This window comes from Bison bison, unplaced genomic scaffold (assembly GCF_000754665.1).
Source record: "Bison bison bison isolate TAMUID 2011002044 unplaced genomic scaffold, Bison_UMD1.0 scf7180017864267, whole genome shotgun sequence".
Classification (NCBI taxonomy): domain Eukaryota; kingdom Metazoa; phylum Chordata; class Mammalia; order Artiodactyla; family Bovidae; genus Bison; species Bison bison.
Window position 1 is genome coordinate 1,590,970 of NW_011494839.1, and position 25,932 is coordinate 1,616,901.

A 25,932-nucleotide genomic window follows, 5' to 3' on the forward strand; every position below is an offset into this window, starting at 1 on the left:
AAAAAAAAAAAAAAAAAAAAAAAAAAAAAAAAAAAAAAAAAAAAAAAAAAAAAAAAAAAAAAAAAAAAAAAAAAAAAAAAAAAAAAAAGCATACACATTACTTTGCCAGCAAAGGTCCGTCTAGTCAAAGCTGTGGTTTTTCCAATAGTCCTGTATGGACGTGAGAGTTGGACTATAAAGAAAGCTGAGCACAGAAGAATTGATGCTTTTGAACTGTGGTGTTGAAGAAGACTCTTCAGAGTCCCCTGGACTGCAAGGAGATCCAACCAGTCCATCCTAAAGGAAATCAGTTCTGAATATTCACTGGAAGGACTTATGCTGAAGCTGAAACTCCAATACTTATTTGGCCACCAAATGCGAAGAACTGATGCATTTGAAAAGACACTGATGCTGGGAAAGATAGAAGGTGGGAGGAGGAGGGGATGACAGAGGATGAGATGGTTGGATGGCATCACCGACTCAATGGACATGAGTTTGAGTAGGCTCCGGGAGTTGGTGATGGACAGGGAGGCCTGGCGTGCTGCAGTCCATAGGGTCGCAAAGATTGGACACGACTGAGTGACTGAACTGAACACTAAATAGATTTACAGATTTTATATCCTCTCCATCAAAATCTCAAACTGAGCAGCTCATTCCAAGTAAGATTCACATGGAAATACAAAGGATCTAGAATAGTCAAAAAAGAATCTTGGAAAAGAAAAACAACTTTGAAGAACTCATACTTCTCAATTTCCTAACTTCCACAGAGCTACAATTATCAAGTGACACCAACACAAGGACAGACACACAGAACAATGGAAGAGAATAATCCCAGAAAGAGACTCACAAAAACATGCCCAGCTTTTTTTGACAAAGGTATAAAACCCATTCCCAGGAAAAAGGATCTTGTCAACCAATGGTTCTGGGAGCTACTGCCACTCACATGGCAGGGAATGGGTACCCTGACCTAAATCTAACACCTTACCCAAAAAATAACTCAAAATGGATTATGAAGTTAAATGTAAAACTATAAAAACTTTCAGGAAAACAAAGAACTAAAGAGTTCTTTTGTTTTTTAAAAACAAAACGTAGAAAATCTTTTGGATCCAGGCTTAGGAAAACAAGTACCTAGATACTTGATACTGAAAACATGATCCACAGGAAAAAAGTTGATATATTGGACTTATTTAAAATTTACAAGTACCCTTCTAAAAGGATGAAAAGACAAACTTTAGACCGAGAGAAAATATTTGCAAACCACATATCTGACAAAGAACTAATATTTAGGATATACAAAGAACTCTTAAAAACTCAGTATTAAAAAAAAATGCTCCAATTGGAAAATGTGCAAAAGACATCAACAGAAAGTAAAAAAGTGAAAAGTGAAAGTCTGAGTTGCTCAGTCATGTCAAACTCTTTGCAACCCCATGGACTGTAGCCCACCAGGCTCCTCTGTCCATGGGATTCCCCAGGCAAGAATAGTAGAGTGCGTTGTCATTCCCTTCTCCAGGGGATCTTCCCAACCCAGGGATTGAACCTGGGTCTCCTACGTTGCAGGCAGATTCTTTACCATCTGAGCCACATCAACAGACGTTTCACCAAAGATTTACAGATGGTAAATAAACACATGAAAAGACGTTCAACATTATTAGGAAACTATATTAAAACCCCAATCACTATATATACACCTATCAGAATGGCCTAAACACAAGTCACATGCCAAATATTGGGGAAGATATGAAGAAACCAGGTTTTTGTTTGTTTTTTAAAAAAACAGGTTTTTAATACATTGCTGATACAAAAGGAAAATAGTACAGTCTCTCTGAAAAATGTCTGGCAGTTTTTTACAAAAGTAGGCTTGTAACTACCATACAACCCAACAAATACTCCTAGGCAATATCCTAAAGAAATAAAGACTGTGTTTACAAAAAAAAAAAAAAAAAAACCTGTACAAGAATGTGTACAGCAGCTCTATTCATAATAACTTCAGTTCAGCTCAGTTCAGTCGCTCAGTTGTGCCTGACTCTTTGCGACCCCATGAATTGCAGCACGCCAGGCCTCCCTGTCCATCACCAGCTCCCAGAGTTCACTCAAACTCACGTCCATTGAGTCAGTGATGCCATCCAGCCATCTCATCCTCTGTCGTCCCCTTCTCTTCCTGTCCCCAATCCCTCTCAGCATCAGAGTTTTTTCCAATGAGTCAACTCTTCGCATGAGGTGGCCAAAGTATTGGAGTTTCAGCCTTAGCATCAGTCCTTCCAAAGAACACCCAGGACTGATCTCCTTTAGAATGGACTGGTTGGATCTCCTTGCAGTCCAAGGGCCTCTCAAGAGTCTTCTCCTTGAATTGATGTTCAAAAGCATCAATTCATAATAACTTATATGATCTTTAATAAGTGAATGGTTAAACTGTGGTACATCCCCACCAATGAATGCTACTAACAATTTAAAAAATGAACAATTTACACATGCAAAAACCTGGATGAATCTCCAGTTATGCTGACTCTAAAAAGTCAACCCCTAAAGGTTACATATTATAAAAATCCACTTATAAAACATGCTTGAAATATTACAGAAATAGAAAATAGATCAGTTATTGCCAGTGGCTAAGGAGAGAATTCGGGTAGGACAGAACTATGTCTGGCTATAAGAGGGCATCTTCAGGAATCCCTGCAATGATGGGAGTATATTTTGATTGTATTCAGTGTTATGTATCTGAGTGATACTGAACACAGTTTTGCAAAATATTAGCAACTGAAATATTGAAAATGCTGAAAGAAACTAAAGGGTACACAAGATGTCTCTACATTGCTTATAATTTCACCATAGGAATCTATGCTTATCTCTACATAAAAAGGTCATTTTTTTAAAATGATGCTATAGTGTGTTCTGTATATATTTTTGTGGTTTTATTTGTACATAAAATGGGTTCCTGAATACATATTTAGGTATATCTACCTCTGGATGAATGAGATTCTAGGTGATTTCAATTTTTTACACATTTGTACTCTTATCAATAAGACCCACAAATGACTTTTCTAATAAAAGAGAGGTTATTCTTAATTTTTTAAATGTGCTTTCTATGAAATATGAAACACTGACTTAAAAGCACTGCACATAACGTTGTTGTTATTCAGTCACTAAGTTGTGTCCGACTCTTTGCAACCCCATGAACTACAGCATGCCAGGCTTCCCTGTCCTTCACTACCTCTCACAGTTTCTTCAAATTCATGTCCATTGAGTGGGTGATGCCATTCAACCATTTCATCCTGTGTGGTCTCCTGCCCTCAATCTTTTCCAGCATTGTGCACTGGTTATGTAATAACTGGAAATTAAAATAAGTTATATCTGTTCTGATGGAGAAGGCAATGGCACCCCACTCCAGTACTCTTGCCTGGAAAATCCTATGGACGGAAGAGCCTGGTAGGCTGCAGTCCATGGGGTCGCTAAGAGTCAGACACGACTGAGCGACTTCACTTTCACTTTTCACTTTCATGCATTGGAGAAGGAAATGGCAACCCACTCCAGTGTTCTTGCCTGGAGAATCCCAGGGACGGGGGAGCCTGGTGGGCTGCCGTCTATGGGGTCGCACAGAGTCGGACACGACTGAAGTGACTTAGCGGCGTATCTGTTCTGAACAAAAAAGAGTGCACTGAATAATACAGGTTCAATGGAAGACAAATTAACCTTGAAACAAAGAATTATTTTAACTACTTACACAATAGGCTGTACTGGCTGGTGGGTGACAGGAGCTGTAACATAAGGAGCAGGAGCAGGCTGTACTCCCATCATCCCTGAACCATCTAAAAAGAAAACAAACACATTTATGTTTGAGTACTCACTTAATTACACTTTATCCCTAAAGGAAAAGTCACATACTGAAAATGCTACCTAAGGAAAAAAAAACATATTTCCTTCTGAGTTAAAAGTTAGCAAAGAATAATGCAAGAAAACATGAAATAGTTATTTCTTAAACCTAGATAAAAAGGAAATAACTATGAATTATAACTGAGTTTTAAAGTAGAGCATTTACTAAATCAATAAATATATAATATTGGAATTAAGTAAAGTTGTGCTTTTTCTCATTGATGTATTTTTGCTTGCACAGAAACCAATTTTCTTGACTGAACTGCTGTACAATAATGTTTACCCCACAGATAACTTACAATAAGCAAGACTAGGATCCAAAGTATTCCTGGCCCCATAGAAATAGTACGCGTCATCGTAAGGAGTTCGGTAGTTCGCAGTCAAAGGGGGCAGCATGGGAGGTGGAGGCAGAGGTGCAACTCTGTACCAACAGAAAATTGGGAAATTCTTCTCATATTTCATTGCAACTTTAAAAAAAAAAAATCAAGATAGTATTCTTTTACAAAAATCTTACTGAAAATCTAATTGCTACTTTAGGAAAAGTCATCATCTTGCTTCAGTATCTTATCAAAAATTATAATTCAAAAAACAAAAAATATAAAATTTCAGAATTTAAGGTACCACAGTTACTCAGTGAGTATCTAATTTGTCACCATCTGCCAGTATTGAACAAACATGGTCTGTCCCTCAGAAATAATACAGACATAAAACAACCATTAAAGCAGTGTATAGCAAATGAAGCAGTTTCACAGGTGGCACTAATGGTAAAAAAAAAAAAAAACCTGCCTGCCAATGCAGGAGACATAATGAGACACAAGTCCAATCCCTGGGTTGGGAAGGTCCCCTGGAGGAAGGCCTGGGAACCGACTCCAGTATTCCTGCCTGGAGAATCTCATGGACAGAGAAGTCTGGTGGGCTACAGTCCAAGGGGTCGCAAAGATTTGGATACGATTGAAGCAATTTAGCACAGCACAGAGCAGATGAAGCAATACAAGGAGACATGGGGTGTTAAAAGAATAGGAACATTTAGATTTTATGGAGTAGGAACATTTAGATCACATAGAGAAGGAGAAGAAGTATCAGGATGTTTTCCAAGAAAGGCAATGCTTCAACCACGCTGCCAGAGTGAATCACAGAGGAGGAGGAAATAAGAAGAAGAAAAGGCAGAGGTACAGAATGGCATTACAAGTGGTTCCATGTAACTGAGAGAAAGGTGTATTTTTTTTTTAAACTCTAAAAATGTATTGTTCTTTCAAAGGAATTAAACTATAATGTGAAAAAGAAACTCCTTAAATATCAACAGTAAATTTTTGACTTAATTTTCAGCACTTCATAAAGTTAAAACTTCTGAAAATGTCTACATCAGCACTTCATTAATGATTAAGAAGTATCTCTGTATTTCCACCAAGGCAATATTTTCCATTTGTTAAAAGGTAAAAAGCAGATTCCTTTAGATGAACAGAAAGACAAAGGAGGCATCCTAGAATGTCTTCACATTTGAGTGTGTATCTTAGGTTCCCCTTTGTATACTTCAAAATAATTCTAAAGAGCTGAGAAGGCATTAAAGTTCTCTTCAGTCATGAATACTCTTCACATTTACTAAGCATTTATGTGTCTAATCTTACTATCCTTACTCTGTAGATACATCAACAAAACAGCTGAAAAATTACTATAAAAGAAAACTTTCAGTATCATTAAAGCTTAAATTTTTAGAGATTTATACAAGATTTAATCCTCATAACAATCCTCTAACTGTAGATTTAAAAACATATACACACACTCACACACACATATGTATGTTACTATTCTACTTTTACAAGTGAGAAAACTGAAGTTCAATAAGTCTGGTTTGCCCAAACTCCAGGCAGTGAAGCAACCATTTTAATCCCTAAGTCAACGCTGATATCATCTAGCCTTTTGAGTTGGGAAGCCATCAGATGAAACGAACCAAACACCTGATAAGTACGGTAAACATGGTTAGACAATTTGTTAGCAGTAAATAAAAGATGATACCAAGTATTACTGAAGGAATGTATAGCCCAGAAAGTATCAATGTTAAAAAAGAAAACACCTGATTAAATGTAATCCATCAATTAATACATTAGTAGTGAACAAAAAATAAGCAAAAATCCTGAGAGAAGAAAGTATAGACCAGAAAATACCAACATTAACAAGATTTTCTTTATGTTTAAATCCAATATAGTATGATGCCTTTTACCTGTGACATTAAATCTTTACCCTAATACCTAAATTACAGGTTTTATAATCTCAACACTTTATTTCAGATACTTGAGTTGCATAGCCTGTAAGTAATCACAGAGAAAGAGTTGAAGAAAACAAACTAAAGTAATATATATAAAACAGTCACATTAGAAACTTTTTCAGCATTAACTGAAGGAAGTATTCAATGTTTGCCAAGTGGAAATTACAAAATTGAAAATGTCCAGGTTTTATATGTTAAAAGATATTAAAATAGACATTCCAAAATATGACCTAAAACTAAATACTAAATGTATTTAGTTATACATTTTAAAAATACTGAAGCATCTTTAAACAATAAAAGAATGTTATAAGAATTTCTCTTGTTTTTTAACAGAGCAAAGATCAACAATGAAAACACATTTCAACAGAAATTATTTGACAAAATCCATTAATTGTACGAAAATCTCTGAAGGATACCATCATCTGCTTCAGCAACTACTTCTAAATATAAAATATAATGATACCTTACCTAATTTCCAAACACAAAACATTTTAAACAAGCACCTGGGAGGCACCATGTCACCAAGAGTGCTGCTGAGTCCACTGTGCACATCTTCACTCTGAGATGGGATGGAGTAAACTGATGGGATGGGTGGGACAGATGGGGCGGACAGAGGAGGGAGAGGTGTCTGGAAAGCTATTCTGGGTCTCTCAGGTGGTATCATCTCTTCAAAGTGTCTTGGTGCCACACTAAACTGCTTTAGTCTATCAGGCTAAAATAAAGAGAAAAATCTGTGTGTCACATGTAATCATAAATTTAAAGGTGGAAGAGATCTCAAAAGACCCTCTATCCCAGACTGCCAGCAGGCACTTAAGTTAGACACAGAGCAGAGACACAAACACTTGGGATTTCCCAGTTGGCTCAGTGGTAAACAATCTGCTTGCCAATGCAGGAGACCTGGGTTTGATCCTAGGGTTTGGAAGATCCCCTGGAGGAAATGACAACCCACTCCAGTATTTTTGCCTGGAGAATCCCATGGACAGAAGAGCCTGGAGGGCTACAGTCCATAGGGTCACAAAGAGTAAGACACAATTGAGTACACACAACAGAATTTTACAGCTATAAGAGATTTTTAAGATCCAATTCTTATTTTATAAAATGAGTAACTGAGTCTCCATGAAAGTACATAAATCACCTAAGGTTTCACCATTAATAAATAAGCAAAGACTAGAGCCAGATATTAATTCTAAATATAAAACTCTATTATACTATAACACTATGCTGCTTCACTACTCTCAATTGTCATCAAAGTATTCTAACATTAAAGTTTCTCCAGAGCAGAGTGAGCAAACATTTTCTGTGAAGAGCCAGTTAGTAAATATATCAGACTTTGTAAGCCACATGATCTCTTCGTAACTTCTAAAGTAGACCAAAACAGTATGTAAGCAAATTAGCCAGGAGGGTGTGATGCAATAAAACGTGACAAAAACAGGCAGCAAATGGATTTGGCCACAGGTTATAGTTTGCTAACCTCTGCTCCAGAATATCATTTAAGTGCCCTTTTCTAAGATTTGCACATCAAAAATAAACCCAAAAGTGATGGTCTAAATAACTAATACATGTAAAATTTTTATTTATTCTCATAAAAAGCAACTTGACACTCTAAAAGTTGTTTAAATATAAATAAGAAGATCCATCAAACAAAAAGGTAACTATAAATGCGAGGTTTAACATGCCACCACATTATATTAAAAAGTTCAAGATTCTAAAAGGAAATTCTTGACTGTCAAAACTATTTGGAAGGTATTTACTGACAGAGGAAAATATATTCCGTTTTGGAATTTATTCTTTTTTCCTAGCACTTTTAGTTTCTCAAGAATGATTTCTCAGATGAATCTTAAAGTTTTACTCTATGAGAAGTCAAAAAGTACACTAGGAGTGATACTGGCGCAGTATCAAAATTTTTAAAATGAAGAATCCACAGGTTATATGTAGCATAAGAAAATGTAAGACAAAAGTTGCCTACAACAGAGTTATTTTCAGTTGCTGTATTCTTTTTAAGAACAAACTTTTTAATGTAATTTTTAAAGAAATTAAAGTTTCTTAAGAGATGAAACAAAAACTTGCCCTAGCAAATAAATTCTACACATCCAACTAAAAAAAAAAAAGTAGCTTTTGAGAAGAGCAATAAATTATTACCTTCTCCTTACTCAACTGCAATGATGTGTATAATTCATTCCAATTATGAAAATTAAAAAATTAAAGTAATATAAGGTTATAACTTCTAGATTTACATTAAGTAAAAATTATTAAAATGCTTAGACTAGAATTAAAGATTTCAATTTCTCTGGAAACCCCTCTAATACAACAAACATTATCAAAATACAATGAAGATTAACATTCATTATATATTAAACTAAAATAGTGCATGAAAATAAACTGAAAGGACTAATTTATAAGAAACTTTAAAAATATATATATATGAAAAGGGAAAAATTATCTTAGAGAAGTAAAAAAGAGTTAGGACTCCTGAATTTAGTTTATTACTGTTCAAACTTGTCTACTCTTACATTTTCCCCAATATGCTCTGTCTCTACCTGCCACTACATCTGAGCCTTATTTGAATGAAAGAGTAAACATTAAAAGATGGCAAGAACTCTTACCGATTTCTCAGGGTCTTGTGCTCCAGAAGCTGCAACCCTGAGATCCAAATCTTTTTCTCTAAACAAAATTAAAGTTTTACATATTACAAGGTTATAATAAACAGTATCAAAATCATAATCATTATTGAAACAAACTTACAAAGTCCATGCAATGACATCTCCAAAAATAAATAGTAAATAATTTAATTAGCAATAAAACCTTAAATAATTCTGAAAACTAAGTTTTCTGATTTGGTGGAAAATAAACAAGCATTCACATGCAAACTGACTTGGAATAAATATCTCTAAACCAGTGCCTGGGATACTTCAAAGTTTAAGCAATTTACACAGAATAAAGAAGTAAAACAAAGTCTTAGTAAAACAAATAAAAACTTCTTTTAGGGTACATGTATATCTTCAGTTCACAAAAGGGAGGATTAAAAATTAAAAGTTAACATGATACTCTCCAATAAGAGTATTCCAGAAAAATGATCTTAAATATGGCTAATACCGGACAAGAGATACTGGCTTCCTCTAAGAAAAAGGCAAGAATAAAAGGTGGTAAGTCTCGAATTCTCTAGAACCAAAATATCTATCCCTAATTTTAAACTGAAATTATTATTTCAGAGGTCTTTCTACATGAATGATTACAAATTCTGCGAGTTGTATACAATATAAATATCTGTGGATCTCTCATGATTATTTTTATATGGCATGTACATACACGTGTGCTTACCATTTCATTGTTAAAAGACAAAACGCTTTTTACTTGCTACTATATATGGGGATAACACAGTGGGCATGTAGATAACATTAAATGTTCCCCTAAAATTGAAGAATTAATGAGAATATGTATAAGGCCTATTACAGAATGAACACACAGTCTCTTTTGTTACCTGTGATGAAGAAAGTGATCACGCTCAAAGTATCTGTTTTATTACCCTGGCTGATTTACAACGTGGAGACTGAAACAGAATGATTTACAAACACAGAACTGTATTATGAAAAATATTCCCTTATTTTACCATGTAATAGTTACTACCATGTCATTTTAAACCAACATTTAAATTCAAAACATGGTTGTTAAATGCAAACCTTTCATTACCGTCTCTTGTTCCTCTGTTGTTCAGCCATTTGTTCCAATAGTTCTTGTCTATATTTCTCTTTCCTTCTCTGAATAAGTTCTCGATCTTCGCCCCCTAGAAAAAAAAAAAAAAAAAAAGGCAGTCTTAACTCTGAAGTAACACATGTAACTGCAAAGTTAATTTTTTATTTTTCATTGTAATTATATCAGAGTATAATTATTACATATGCAGCAAATATAGAAGGTAAAATCACATGTAACATTACCTATTCAATTTTAGTTTTATAATTTATTAATAACTACTATGTGTCAAACACAAGGCACATTAATCCTTCTCAAAATTCTACATTAGTCAAAAACCTTCTTAAATAAGAGAATAATTCCTATTCCCACTTTCCAAAAATCAGGATACTATCTCTACTAATATTTCTCACAAGCCCCTTAAATTTAACAAGTGTGTTCAAAAAGGACATCACAAAAGCAACTGTCCTTTTGTTTTCTGTTAGCGGCCTAATTGAGCCTCAAAACGTCACTATAACTTTGCTATCTCATTCTTTCTTATTTCATGCGAGGCCCCTCTTCTCTACTGTTATGGCCATCAACCTTGGATAGGAACTCTATATTTTACCTGAATTGCAGCAATAACCTTTTAACTTGTCTCCACAACTTCTTCCCTCCCTATTCTAATACATCTAGCACACTTACATATGATTAACTGTCCTAAAGTACAACACTAATCATGATGACACCCTGCTCAAAAAATTTCAATGGTTATTTCAATTCTACAGAAAAAAAATATGTGAACCTTTTACTCTGGTATCACTTATATGAAAATCCAGTCATGCAAAATCCGGAAAACTACACAAATCACAGGATATCAAAAATGCAACTGAACCAGAAACTTCTCTACTACCTTAATTATTAGTTTCCTTTTGTCCATTAAGCACAGATATCAGCAACACTGAAGCTCCCATAAGGTAATATAAATCATGTTAAGGTTAATAATAATGGTTTACAATCAAAGTAGATATGTCCATTCTGCTTCTGATCATGATGGAATTAACAAGCACAAAACTCAGCCTTCCATTAAAAAAAAAAAACATAATAAAACTAGGCAAAATATATGAAATAACTTTTTCAGACACTGGACAACAGGTAGCACACAAGTGTAATACCTGAGAGAAGGTAAATAAATGTGAGCACCTTTCAAGCACCCTCCGTTTCTGCCTGCGTGCAATCTTCACGGGTATAGGGAGGGAAAAAATTTAACATGGGAAACAGTTAAATTGAGCAAATAAAGGTCAAAATTAGGAAAGCTAAGTGGCTAGAAGTTTGGGCCAAAAATTCAAGAAGAAGCGTAAAAGGGCTTTGGAAATCTGTAAAGGGGTTCCTCTGAACTTTACTGTGAACTAGTCAGTGTATGCAGAGTGAAATTCCATTAGGCTGGGCAAAAAATTACGAAGAACCCATAAACTGAATTCACAGACCTCCCCCAATGAAGTGGGGAGAAATTTAAGCTCCAGCCAGCTAGACTGGAGTTCTTGGTGATCCTTTACGAGTATTCAGGGAAGAGGAGCAAGCATGAAGACTGAGCAATCTTCCTTGAGGGAAGGTTGCTCTAGATGTTCCAGCTGAGTTTAAAATAAGGCCTCAGAGAGACTGGTCCTTAGGAAACAGAAAAACATGAATGTGGCAGACAAAGTTCTCAGACATATCTACATTCTTTCTCTGCCTTCTGGCACGAACTTCCTGTACAAACCTTTCCCTGAGTGTGGCAGGACTGATGACTTGCTTCCAGCCAATGAATGTGGCAAAGGTGAAAGGAATCTGCAGATGTATTTAATTGAGGCACCAAATCAATTTTGAACTAATTAAAAGGGAGATGATCTTGGGTGGGTCTGACATAAGCAGATAAAAGTTCTCATTGAGTTCAGAGATTCTCCTTGGTGGCATGATAAAATGAGCAGTCTTGGAGGAAAAGACCAAGTGGCAAGAAATAGCAGACGGCCTCCAGGAACTGAGGAGAGTGTCTAGCAGATACACAATAAGAAGCCAGGGCCCTTAGTAATGCAGCCACAAAAAAATTAATTGAGCCAAAAATCTGAAAGCTCTTCTTTCCCTATAAGACCCCAGATGAAAAACAGCCTGGCTGACACCTTATGAGATCTTGAGCAGAGGACCCAACAAAATTAATGTCACACAGAAACTCAGATGTGTGACATTTTGAGCCACTAAATCTTACTAATCTGTAATGCAACAATAGAAAAGCAATACAGTGACCCATAACCATTAGAAAAGTTAATCCGTTGGAAAAAAAAAATCACAGAAACAGATGATAGAACAATGAACAAAGATGTTAAAACAGCTACCAAAACTATGCCCAAATATTTAAGTGAAAATAGTAATAAGGATAAAATAAAACTATTATGAAGAACCAAATAGGGACTCCTCCTTAGAAAGTAGAAAGCCACAAGAGAACATTGTTCATACCCTACAATAGGAAACGGAGAAGGCAATGGCACCCCACTTCAGTACTCTTGCCTGGAAAATCCCATGGACGGAGGAGCCTGGTAGGCTGCAGTCCATGGGGTTGCGAAGACTCTGACACGACTGAGCGACTTCACTTTCACTTTCATGTATTGGAGCAGGAAATGGCAACCCACTCCAGTGTTCTTGCCTGGAGATTCCCAGGGACAGGGGAGCCTGGTGGGCTTCCGTCTATGGGGTCGCACAGAGTCGGACACGACTGAAGTGACGCAGCAGCAGCACAATAGGAAAAAGCTCATCTACAAAATCGTAACTTTTAAAAAGCCCATCAGAGAGCTGAGGTTATAAGCAACCAGGTAAACTGAATTTCAAAGGGTATAAAAACCAATTCATAGAAAGATGGGACAAGACAAGTGTTTTACCTTTACCAGTGTATGGAGAAATGGGCAGCAGCCTTAACAGTAAGGAATCTGCCTACAATGCAGGACACCTGGGTTTGGTCCCTGGGTCAGGAAACTCCCCTGGAGAAGGCAATGGCAACCCATACCAGTATTCCTGCCTGGAGAATTCCATGGACAGAGAAGCCTGGCAGGCTACAGTCCACAGGGTAGCGAAGAGTCAGAAATGACAGAGTGACTAATACTTTCACTTTAGAAGTAGGTAAAAAGAAAATAACTGAAATGGTAATGAATTCTTAAAGGTTTGTGTGGGGTTGGAGTAGCAGTGTAGCTTCTCTGAAAGCCCCAGACACAAGGGGAATCTGCACTCATTTGCTGCCTTCACCTGACGCTCATGAGAGGCTGGAGATGGGGCAACACAAGACACCTGGAAGACAGCATTCCGAGGCAAAATCAACCAACCAACCATTGCCCACATTCCAGACTCTTCTCTCATATACAGAAATCTATTGGTTGAAGGACAGAAAACCTTGGACCCAGAGTTCTGCCCTCATACAAAGCAAAGGTCTGCTACTGCTAGGGGAGAAGCAGGAAATTCTTACATAGAAGACCCTCCACAAACACAAAGGAGAGTTTGGCCACCACCCTGGGGAGAAGCAGAACACTAAGAAAGACTCATTGCTGAGAACCAAATACACAGGGCCAGCCTGGCATCGAGGAACAAGCTACAGCAAACCACTGCTGAGCAAGGAAAACTGGCGAGAGAGATCCTGTCTGTCGGGGGCATGGAGGAAACTGCGGAAGGTGCAGAAACACTGCGAAAATCCCTCCAGGCCCTACACTAAGAACAAGGTAGTCAGGAATTGAACTCTTCTCTCTAAACAAGTCATTAAAGATGTATAAGACATGAACATCACTATCAACCAAATGGCTTGACATTTATAAACTATTACATTCCACAACCACACAATGCACATTCTTTCAAGTACACATTAAACACTCAGCAAGACAGACCAAATTCTGAGCCACTGTTTAAAATTTTACTTAAAAAATTCAATTTTGAAATAACTGAAATTTAAAAATTATTTTCCCCACAAGGGAATTAAACAAGCAGTCAATGACAAAAAGACAGCATGAAAATCCCCAAATAATGGAATTTAAAAACATACTTTTGAATGATCCATGATTCCATTATAAACCCCACAATATATTATTTTTGCTCTCAGCAGTCAACTGTCCTAATTCTTCAAAGAAAGCAAAACACTCTAAACAAGATCCCTGGGGAAAAATTAAAGGAAGACAAATTCCAGCTCAAGAGAAATGAGAATACTGCAACAATCAGAGTCACCGCAAGTTGGAATGTACTGCCTCAGGGGAGAGTAAGTTCCCTAAGGGGACACACAAATATAGCTGGGGAAAAAAGATCCAAGCATGCGGTAAATCACTGAATTAAATGAGCTTAATAGTCTATTCCAAGCAACAGAGTCTATTATCAAATATCAATCTATAATTCCTGGATTGAATTAATGATAAATTCATACCATTCATCTTTAAAATTTTAGGGTATAGTAATCCATTTACTGATAAAATTGTCAGTGGGTTTCCAACACAAAAAAGCATTTCTCCAATTTTTATCATGTTTAACAAAAAAAGAATCCTAAGAAGGAAGCCATTACTCTGACTTATTGATAGGTTAAATTGGTCAATTCTCATTTAAAGACATTAGAATAAAACTCTGGGTATTATGCCATTTTTCTCATAATAGCCATTTCAAGGAAACAAAAGTGAGAATATCACACAAATATATATCTCTAAGCCAAAATTTGCTGGGAATTTTTGAAGGCAGGATTGCTGGGAGGAGAAGGGGACGACAGAGGATGAGATGGTTGGATGGCATCACCGACTTGACGAACATGAGTATGAGCAGGCTCTGGGGGTTGGTGATGGACAGAGAAGCCTGGTGTGCTGCAGTCCATGGGGTCGCAGAGTTGGACACGACTGAGCGACTGAACTGAAGCTAAAATTTAAATTACTGATTGATTTTAGGTTGAATGAATATAAACTGCATTCTTATACTCCAATTTCTTCATATACTTCACTGAAATAGAATCTCAGGCAATTTTTCTAACATATTTACACAAAGAACAGACCACTTTTCTACTTAAAAGTTACACACAGGGAATACTTTCTCTTCACACCCTTTCTGAAATTAAATGTAACAAGTTAATAGAACAAATCAACATGCTTAAGCAATGACCTTCATTTCTGACAAAATGAACAGAATATCTGGATTATAATCATTATTTGACCAAAATATTTTCTCAGAAACTAAATGGAAAGAACATGGGAAAGGATTTTATCAAGAGATTTCATTCAGGGGAGCTAAACTAAAATGTACGGCACTTTTGTGGTAGCTAAAGAAAAAGAATCAAGAAAAAAATATTACGTATAAAAAAGAATATAAGAAACAGCAACACTACAATAAAGTGAAATTTTAAAGATTTTACTGAACTTAATACTTCATTTATCATCTACAGAAAGTTCATCACTAAATAAAAGCTATTTAGCTTTAAAATTATACACAGAGCTATATAATACATGCTAAATGTTTAGAATAGTGCCTATCACAGAGTAAGCACTAGAGAAATTTTTCTATTATTAGTAAGAGTGGTACTAATTACAACAGTGAGTTCTCACTAAAGACCTTTTATAAAACACTCCACAAAAATCTAATTAACTGGAGGGCATGTACACACCAAAGAGCATTCCCGCAAAAGGACTGCATGTCTCTCGATAAGTAGGTTTGGATGGTTCATTGTCTCGAGCACTAAAAACAAAAAAAAACAAAAAGAATCAAGACTCAAACAATTTTCAGGAAAAAAATGTTAAAGTGAAATGTAGGTGTGAGTTATTGGCCTTTCAACATACTGTGGATATTACTAACATAACAGTTATTACATGTTTTTAAAACAAAGGTAAAATCACGGCATTTTATCTCTTTATACAGTGGGACTCCAAGGCATTCACATAAACATGTGACCTTTTTCTTCAGCCAGCTTCACTGACTCCAGATTCAGTCAGTGAAGGGTTTTATAAAATAAAACCCTTCTTTATAAGAACTGTTCTTTTTCATAAGAACAGTTACCCCAGTAAGGAAAATGAACATCTAAGTACACATAAATAAATCCCCAAAAAAGAGGATGATATCTATACCACCCACACTCTGAAAAGATCATCTTTAAAAGAAACTCTTTCCTTGAAAGACAGAATCAAGGGGGGAGGGGGGAGGAGACAACTCTTTCAAAGTAAATTTAATTTGACTCAAATAGAAAATCCAAATACAGATAGACTCAAAATAGACAACTTTCCTGACACACAATATTATCTTCGTTATGCACTATAAATTCAAAACCACTTATGTACAACACAAGAAAGCTACCAAAAGATAAAAAACTATAGAAAAAGAACATGAATATAAAATGCATATAATTTCCTTTTTTACCCCAATATAACACAATTATGTATGAGCACTAACTTTACAAAGTAAGCAAAAATGTTATCTACTCAATGTTGAAAATGATAGTTTTGAAAAGGAAACTCATATTACAAGAACATTTTCAATTTATTTCAAGTTACGTCCCCTCCATAACTCCAAGATATTTTAAATTGATCTTTGGTCCATTAAATTATATGCTTATTTTTCCTTTCGTTAATTCAAATTTATAGATTTTATAATGATAGGACTCAGAACACCTTGGCACACTTTATAATCAAAACTTGCCCTTCAAGAGAATGCTGTAAAGTACCAAAAAGTTTCATATAACACAATTCTTCCCTCCCCCCTTTCCCCTAAATCTTCTCTCACTAATAAGCAAGGCTGTTAACATACTATGCCTTTCTAGTTTTCCAGCAAACCAGTTTTAGCAGTTGCTGTTTTACAATGCAATGGCTGAAGGGCAGAATTTATATTACATACTATACCTTTGATTTCCAGCAGATGAAATTCGTATGTTTGACTGTTCTGTGACATCACCATCACACTCCATAGGAGGCTCATTGCCTCGTCTGTTCCCGTACATCCTTAAAAACATATTAGCTTATAGAGCTTGTTCCACATACAGTGGACTTCTCTTATCTTTCTTTGGTGATTTTACATTTGTTGTTGGAAATATTAAAGGGAACAAAGCGTTATAACGAAGTTTTACTGTAAATACATTTGAAAATTAACTCAAATGACATCTGACAATATGATCTGCTGGTTAATGAGACACTAAGAGTTTAGATTCAATAGTCTTTAAAACAAAGGGAGATCAGTTATAAATTATTTCAATATAACTTCTAGAAAATCTTAATATTAAAAATATGAAAATACTAATAAGACTTTTTCATTATTCAATTAGTCAAAGAGTATTTATTGAGCACCTACTACATGGCAAGTACTACTCCAGGCACTGAGTATGTGGACATGGTCCTTGCTCTCATGAAGATAAGTTAAATTTCAAAAATGAGATCTTTTTTTTACATCAGAATTCACAAATTCTGAGAATTATTTCACTGCATATACAAACCTTTTAACTTACAAATAAAGAAGCAGTCTTACTATGAAATTAAACCAAATGTAGCAAGCCACAACATTTGCTAACACTGTAAATCACATGAAATACTAAATAATACCCACAGGTGAATAGAGAACATTATAAGCAAATAGGCTGATACATGAGAAGAAAATGGTTAGGTCATTTTACTCACAATTTCATGAACAAGAAAAAGGAAGATTAGAATTTTTAAATTTATTTTCTTCTTAAGAATTCTTTCCAGAAAATAACTTTTAAGTGTTTTTTAATTTTTTATTTCCACTTGGCAAACAAGGATTCCTTGAGCTTAATTTCTCACATCAAGAAACCAACATGACTTTTCACACTAACCTTTATCAGCACCCATGAAAATCAGCATTTCATAAGTCATATTTTTTTGCATGGTTGTTAAACTATAATCTCTCATGAGGTCAACTGGTAAGAAATGTGATTATTAAAGTATTATTCAATATTTTAGGTGAATTTCATTACCATATTAAGAAAAACCAATTTTCAGAAGAAAAGGAACTTATCATTCTCCACAGAGCCAGCATGTAAATCTCCTCTTTGTTTCCATTATACTTTTCAATATCCCCTGTAGAGGAAAGACTACCCAGAACTGTAACCTTACTATTATATGAACTGTGGCAGAACAGATATATGGCTTCCATTTCTCACCCACATCTAAAATAGAATCCTCCCCAATCCCTTTCAAAACACAATTTCAAATTATTTCAATTTATCACAACACAGCTGATTTTATATCTAAAGCCAAAGAACTCAAATCTCTCTTTTAAACTGACACATCAGTTTACTGTTATTCCTTACTTCTATCACTTAAAGAACAGGGATATATAAACTTTAAGTCAGCTTTGTAGTTAATAGTGCCAGGCAACCAGATTTAGTTATACTGCATCTATACAAACACATATGTGCAGAAAAGGGTAAACAGCAGGCCTGAGACCACCACCCTTAACAAAGGCCTGTTTACAAGAATGGCCCTTAGGGGTACCTGGGAACACAGACTGTGGGAGGAGTCCACCATTCTCAGAACTGGCAAGTGTGACCCACTGTGCCTCAACTGTTTGTACAAGCAATAGAGTTTATGCTGAACTCCTTTCTCTCAGCAAGTGTATAATTTGGGCACATGCTAGGAAAAGGGTGCCTACATGACCAGCCCCCAATAATAACACTGGGCAGTGAGTTTCTAATGCACTTTCTGGTAGACAACACTTCACCCCTGTTTTCACACTTTGATACTGCAGGAATTAAGCATGTCCTTGGCAGGGAACTCTTGGAAGTCTGCTCCTGGTTTCCTTCAGACTTTGTCCCATGCAATTTTTTCATTTGCTGATTTTACTGTGTATTCTTCCACTGTTATTAAACCACAGTCATGAACATAACTACATACACAAAGTGCTGTGAGTCCTAGTGAATTGCCAAACCTGGGGATGGTCTTACAAATCTACAACACAACAGACAGAAGTGAAGTGATAAAGCAGAACATACACCAGTGAAAGTATTCTACACATTTTAAAAGACATAACTTGGGATTAAATCAGAATTAATCAGAATTAAAGACTAAGACATACAAAAATTCTCTCTAAAATTTATTGAAAAGTTTGTGGCTTCCTGTATTTTCAGTTGTCTAAAAACAACATTTGGACTTGTAATTGTGGCTTATCTTTATACAGTTGTCCCCAAAGTATGGGCTTCCCTGATGGCTCAGTGGGTAAAGAATCTCCCTGCAATGTAGGAGACACAGGAGACCTGAGGTAGATCCCCTGGAGGAGGAACTGTCAACCCACTCCAGTATTATTGCCTGAAGAATCCCATGGTCAGAGGAGCCTGACTACAGTCCAGAGGGTTGCAAAGAGACACGACTGAGCAATTAAGCACACCCAAAGTATGTTATATTTAGCACATCTACAATGTTTTATCAGCTCTTCAGTATATAGAAATGTATCTTAATAAAGCAAGCACCAAAAATGCAAAAAGAAATTTCAATCATTCTAAATTAATTTAAGAAATGATTTTATGTATGCATAAGGTCAAGGTCTCTGCTAATTCTACAGTAAAACCATACAGATTTCCTAACAAAAAGACCATATGAAAGATACTTCAAAGTATACCCTTTCACTAAAGAAAAAAAATTAATTATATCATAAAAGTCCCCTTCTGTCACTTATAATCATAATAAATTCAAGACTGGAAAAATATTTAAGAAGCCAAAAAAGAACAAATATATGCATTTCACTAAAATAATAAAAATCTTAAGACATCCTACTCAATTTTATGAAATGACTGATGACATGATTGTGCTTACTTTGTTAAATCAAGGAAAAAAATAGAGATTCATAAATATTTTTTAAAGTACTAATACAAGACTTTTTAAAAAAAAAGCAAAGAAGCAAAGAAAGCAACCTAACAAGCTGTGAAGTCAAATTATAGTTTGGAAAGTTAACCACCTTACTTATTACTAAAATGTCCCTATAATTATAATGGAATTTCCTTCATTTATTCAACTCTCCTTCATTTTTCCAATAAATTCAGCATTTAATCACTCTTAACTATCCCAGTGAGTTGGCTTTAACTGGTTTTCTGAGGCTCTCACAATTTATTTTTATTTTATTGAAGCAAATGAAGTCCCAAGACAGGGGAACTGGTGAGAGGCAGCAACACTTTCACCATTTGTATCTTCTTATCTCTTCAGCCCTCTTTACATTAAGGGGTAACTGACAGATGATAAAATCCACAAGTAATGAACTCATCAATCATCTAAGAACAGCCTAATTTTATTCAGATCCAGGGATTCCAGTTAGGGCCAGTAAGTTCCTTCTGTTTAGCTATAACTTGGGAGCCAGTTCCACATTAAAACCATCCCTGTGACCCAGAACTAATTTATCTAAATATTCTACCACGTTTGATCCACAGGTTCACTTACCACACCTCAAGCCACTGAGATTTTTTCAGAAAGGGACAGATCTCATAAAAGGAGAACTTTACTTCCTTTGACATATCAAATCAGATTTGATTGAGGAAATAAAATAATTACAAAATATTTCACCATCTTACTATCAAAAAAAGTTAAATCTATGCTAAATGGAAAAAGCTTTTTCTATTTCCTTGAAGACATGGGTCACTAATTCTAGGTAATTAGGTTCAAATTTCAAGGCCCAAAGAAAACAGGTGTAGGCTAGAGGCCAAGTTTACTCTAAAAATTAACACATTTATCTTTTTAAAAATACTCTCTTACAGAAGAAAAAGCAAGTTGTTTAAAACCACAAGTATTTTCAGCTAAGTTAAATGTGAATGAATAATTTCTGATAATAAAAAACATTTTTCATTAATAAATCACAGAATCAAAAAACCCCTTCAGGAATAAATTTACAATTTTTACGCTATCAAGAATGACATAAAATATTTACCACCTGTTGGTCCTGACACAGCTTACAGGGAGAAAGAATCAAGTTCCTCCTTACTTAAATCATAAAATTCATAATGGTTACACCACCTGTTTGTTTTCATATAAAAAATTTCTCTAATGTGAATGAATTTTGCTAGGGGGACTCTCAACTATAGAAATTATAAAAAAGCTACTGAGCTGTTAAATGTTGATCACTATTTTTCTCCTTGTTTTCTGTTATTTTCCAATTTTCATATTCACTTTAATTCAATAATGGGTTTTTCTAATATTGATCCCATCTTTAAAGTGGTGAAAATGACATAAAAATGGTCTTTCCAAATAAAAATGAAAAGTAACTAAGAAAAAAAAGTAATACCAAGTTTAATAAACTCATGTTCTAATAAGCTATTTCTCCTCATTTATATTCTACATATTAAGTATGCACACTTAAGAGTGTCCCACACTAAGCAAGCACTTAGTCTATTGAGTCAGATTCTATCTCAGGTTCTAATTTCACATGAAGCACAATTTCAGAATTTTCTTAAATGAAAATCACAATTACAAACTAACAAATTCAAGAGTTAAACTGCAAGTGCTAACTGCCTTAATCACATAAAAACTTTAAAAAAAAAACATTTTTAAGGCTAAAAATTTCCTTTACCCATTACATAAACATTGGTTGTAAAATAAAACATAATAAGGTAGTTAGTATATTAACTTCTACAGCTTAATAAATAATAAAGACTAGGACGACTATCTTTTTTAAAAGCATGTAAAAGTTTCAAAGTATTATAAAACAGTATTATACTCAACTTCAGAAAGCTCCTAAAACATTATTAATTTACTTAAATTGGCAAATATGTATCAAACTACACACACATACACACACACAGTGCAACTGTCAAGCTAATGCTATCTGTTACCTATTTTAAAACACTGTCAGTGATTGATTAATTAAAGTAAAATCATTCTTGGGCTTTATGTTCTCATATTTAAAGTGAGGGAAATATTAATAAATACATAATGGTATATGGAAAAGTTAATAGGGTAATTAGAAAAGAACTAAGATTAAAAACCTAAAAATCAAAATCAAAACTAGAATTCACTGCATGTTGACTATTCAAAGGAAAAAAAAAAAAGAACATGGGAAATTTAGAAGTATGAAGAAGAACTTTGTACTTCTCACAATCAGCAGTGATTACTTGTTTTCAAGAACTTATGGTTAAGTAGACAGTAAACCAACTATATACTCCAATACAATTAATTAAAAAAGAAAAGAAAATGACCTGCAGAGCCAAAAAATGATTACAATATAGAGTCAGCCCTCTGTATCTGTGGGGTTCCCTGCTGGCTCAAATGGTGAAGAATCTGCCTGCAGAGCAGGAGACCCAGGTTCTATCCCTGGGTCAGGAAGATCCCCTGGAAGAGGGAATGGCTTACTACTCAAGTATTCTTGTCTAGAGAATTCCATGGACAGAGGAGCCGGGCAGGCTCCAGTCCCTAGGGTCGCAAAGAGTCAGACACAACTGAGTAACTAACACTTTCACTTTCTCTATCTGTGGGTTCTGCAACCAATCTCAGATAGAAAGTATTTGAGGGAAAAAAAAATTCCAGAAAGTTTCAAAAGGCAAAACTTGAATTTCTTGCAAACAAGTAACTATTTCCATAGCAGTTACAACTATTTACATACCATTTACATTGTATTAGATATTATAAGTAAACTAGAGATGATTTAAAGCATAAGGGAAGATGTGCATAGATTATAAGGAAACACTACACCACTTTACCGAAGGGACTTGAGCATCCAAAGATTTTTATATCCCTGAAGGGTCCTGAAATGGATCCCCCTTGAATACCAAGGAACAACAGTTTTAAGAATAGTTAAAGCAAGAGACCAAATGATGGTACACATTTCTTTAGTCTCAAAAATTTCACTAACAAGCACAGTAATTTTTCCTAGCAACCACTCTGCCTGAAATCATTTCTTTTTTGCTGGAAATAAGAAATCTACAAATCTGAAATACAGAAATCCAATTTTAACCTCAACTGTCAGTACTCTTGCCTAGAAAATCCCATGGATGGAGGAGCCTGGTAGAGTCAGACATGACTGAGCGACTTCCCCTTCACTCTTCACTTTCATGCACTGGAGAAGGAAATGGCAACCCACTCCAGTGTTCTTGCCTGGAGAATCCCAGGGACGGGGGAGCCTGGTGGGCTGCCGTCTATGGGGTCGCAGAGAGTCAGACACAACTGAAGTGACTTAGCAGCAGCAGCAGCCATTGAGACATATATGAAAAACCTTACATTTAGAGACGTAAAAGTTTACACAGTAACAAAATGTATAATAATGATTCACATTTTTAAGAAATATTGTTAACAACATTAAAATGTATAACAGGAATTAGTCTCACTGACCTATATATTTAATCTAAACTACTGCTTGAGGAAGATTTTATATAGAAATTTCATTTCATTCATGGGATACATAAGAAAAAAGATTGCTCTCAAATAATTGGGCTGAAATAGATTTGTTAGTTCATGTAAAAATTATCACAAGGTATAATTACAAAAATAATAGACTAAAATATGTTAAAAACAAAACAACCATCATAGTAAGTTTTTTGAAATTCCAATCTTAAAAGGTATACATTACATTACACTCTAAACATAAATTGACACCATAAGGAAAAAAAGTTTTCATGTTCAAGTTAAGGCAGTACCAAGAGTCCATAAATATCTGTATTTCCCCAACTGAGACTTCCTGTAGTTCAGGCAGCCTTTGACGACCTCCAGATATAAACATTTTCAAATATAACATGTTACAGAATTTGGAGCATTTTCTGAAGTACAACTAGATCCAAACAAGAAATAAACTATAATTGGCATTACAAAATTCTAATCCTTCAATCAGATTACCTAAATCAAAGTGAATATGTTGTACAGCAGAAACCAACACAACCTAGTAAAGCAATTATCCTCCAATTAAAAAACTAAAAAAAAAAAAAAGACTGGATATTAGCAGAATGTAATAACTACAGAATAAAGAGCAGATGAGAAAGAACTGCAAAGGCTTTATATGATTATTAATAATTAGAATAATAATCATGCAGCATTATGTTTCAGAAATTTTTCTAAAATATTTAAAAAATAATCTATTTGGATGAATGAATGAAACAAGTCCCATAAACTGTTCAATATTTACATTTAATCCCTATAGGTTACCTAGTCAATGAAAATATCAGATCCTATCATATTTCTATCTCCAAATCAAAAGTTAGATTAAAGCAAGCTTTGAGTATTAAGACAAATGACTTAATAAGACCCCATTGTAGCAATTAATAAATTACAAATAGTATCACAGAAACAACATCCAAAGGAACTGAAAAGCACCTAAAAATCTGATCAAAAATATTAAGTGCCATTTCACTTAAATAAATGTTCAATAATAAGTAACTTAAAAGCAAAAATGTTGATAAAAGTACTTAAGAGCATAGAAACATTAAAGGAATGAACTGTATTTCATCTATTATAAAGTACTCCTACCCACCCCACCCTCCCCCCGCTGCCTACATTTTAACTTCTGAAACTCAAACAGCCTTGAATCTGGCTGTAAGTCAATTATTGCAGGGAGAAGTTATTTTTCTCATGCCAGTCACCATGGCACCCTAGGAGAATGAGATAACTCATTCTCACCTCAGGGTGAGAATTTCCTTATCATTTCCTTATCATTCCTAATGAATTCTCACCTCAGGGCTGTTTTGGAATTGTCCTGTCCGACTCTCTGTGACCCCATAGACGGCAGCCCACTAGGCTCCTCTGTCCCTGGGATTCTCCAGGCAAGAACACCGGAGTGGGTTGCCATTTCCTTCTCCAATGCATGAAAGTGAAAAGTGAAAGTGAAGTCGCTCAGTCGTGTCTGACTCTTAGCGACCCCATGGACTGCAGCCCACCAGGCTCCTCCGTCCATGGGATTTTCCAGGCAAGAGTACTGGAGTGGGCTGCCATTGCCTTCTCCGGTTTTGGACAATACTGCAGCATGAATTCAGACTGAAAACCTGAATCAGTACTGGCTTACACTTCAAATTCTCAGGGAAGTTCTTTTTAACTCCCTCCACTCAGTGCCAAGTTTGAGAAGTGGAAGTTTCTTTTCTGTCCTTTTCTGTGGGAAAGTTTATTTCCCTTTTTTGAAGTTGTAGCCTTTCAGTGTCCTAGCTTTTTAATTGGGTCTCTTTTTCCTTATCATGAGTTGTTTCCTTTGTTCTTCAGTGACACATAAATTATGGTATAAAACTGATAGCATCCTAAAATTAATCAAATATGTACATCAAATGAAACAGCATCTCTCTAACATAATGATAAAAAGTAACAAGAGTAATATTAAGCAAATAAAGAAAATAAAAATGAAGTTGTAAATACCTGTTTTTTGTATAAACTCTCAAAAGTCTTCTATCAAAATCACTTTCATATCTAAACCTCTCATCCATGTCTTCACTTACTTCTGGATCATAGCCTGGTCTGTAAGACTGTTTATCAAAAGCAAGATCCTCATTAAACCTGTGAAATCTTCTATCTGGAATGTCAGTCGTGCTGTCAAACCTTTGATGTTTTTTACTGGAAACGCCCACTTCTTCATCAGTCTTTTTAATGACTCTTCTATTGTTCCTTAATTCAATTTCATCATCTAATTTTCGGTACCTGTCCTCTTCTAGTCGTCTTTGGTTTAGAAGTTCTTCATATGCCTCTGAAGGAGTTAAGACATCTTTTCTAGGACCCTCTGAATTTTCGAAAGATGATTGTATTTGTGAAGGTAAATCAGGTTTAACCTGACTGATAGGTTTTTTACTTCTTTGATTCTTCTGCTGGTTAATTAAAAAAAGAAGAAAAAAATCTTAATGAGATGCTATCTTCTAAAAGGTAATTAAATTCTAAAATGATGTTTAAGCTATTTACCATCTCAACTCAAAGGCTTACTCACCCATAAAAAATATCTTTTCTTTAGGAAATAACCTTCAAGGAAGTGTTATCCTTTAATAAAACTTAATAAATACAAAATAAATAGACAACAATAATATGTATAGATTGTTACAAAAAGAGAAGATAAACTATCCCAAGGAGATTTTACACATATTTTGGCAGTTAAATATTTGTTCAGAGTATTTCAAATTAAATGCCTTCTCAACACAGAGAATATAGGATGCAGTAAATTTTTCAACCACTCTTAAATTTGGTTATATTTCTTTACATATATATGTATATACATACATACAGCTAGAAATTTTTCAGTATAAAAAA

At 35.0% G+C, this 25,932-nt stretch overlaps 1 protein-coding gene across 4 annotated transcripts in view; it reads right to left on the reverse strand.

Annotated features, from left to right (window-relative positions):
• CSPP1 (centrosome and spindle pole associated protein 1) overlaps nucleotides 1-25,932 on the reverse strand; it is a 113,642-nt gene that overhangs the window by 55,988 nt on the left and 31,722 nt on the right. For 2 of the 4 annotated variants that reach the window (XM_010848454.1, XM_010848452.1), the window contains 8 exons: nucleotides 25,057-25,499; nucleotides 16,642-16,740; nucleotides 15,417-15,487; nucleotides 9,797-9,890; nucleotides 8,713-8,770; nucleotides 6,613-6,821; nucleotides 4,146-4,267; nucleotides 3,698-3,782 (listed from right to left, as the gene is read on the reverse strand). In XM_010848454.1, the coding sequence (XP_010846756.1) occupies nucleotides 3,698-3,782; nucleotides 4,146-4,267; nucleotides 6,613-6,821; nucleotides 8,713-8,770; nucleotides 9,797-9,890; nucleotides 15,417-15,487; nucleotides 16,642-16,740; nucleotides 25,057-25,499 (1,181 nt within the window). The remainder of the gene's footprint in view (nucleotides 1-3,697; nucleotides 3,783-4,145; nucleotides 4,268-6,612; nucleotides 6,822-8,712; nucleotides 8,771-9,796; nucleotides 9,891-15,416; nucleotides 15,488-16,641; nucleotides 16,741-25,056; nucleotides 25,500-25,932) is intronic. The other 2 variants (XM_010848451.1, XM_010848455.1) reach the window with 2 other exon arrangements.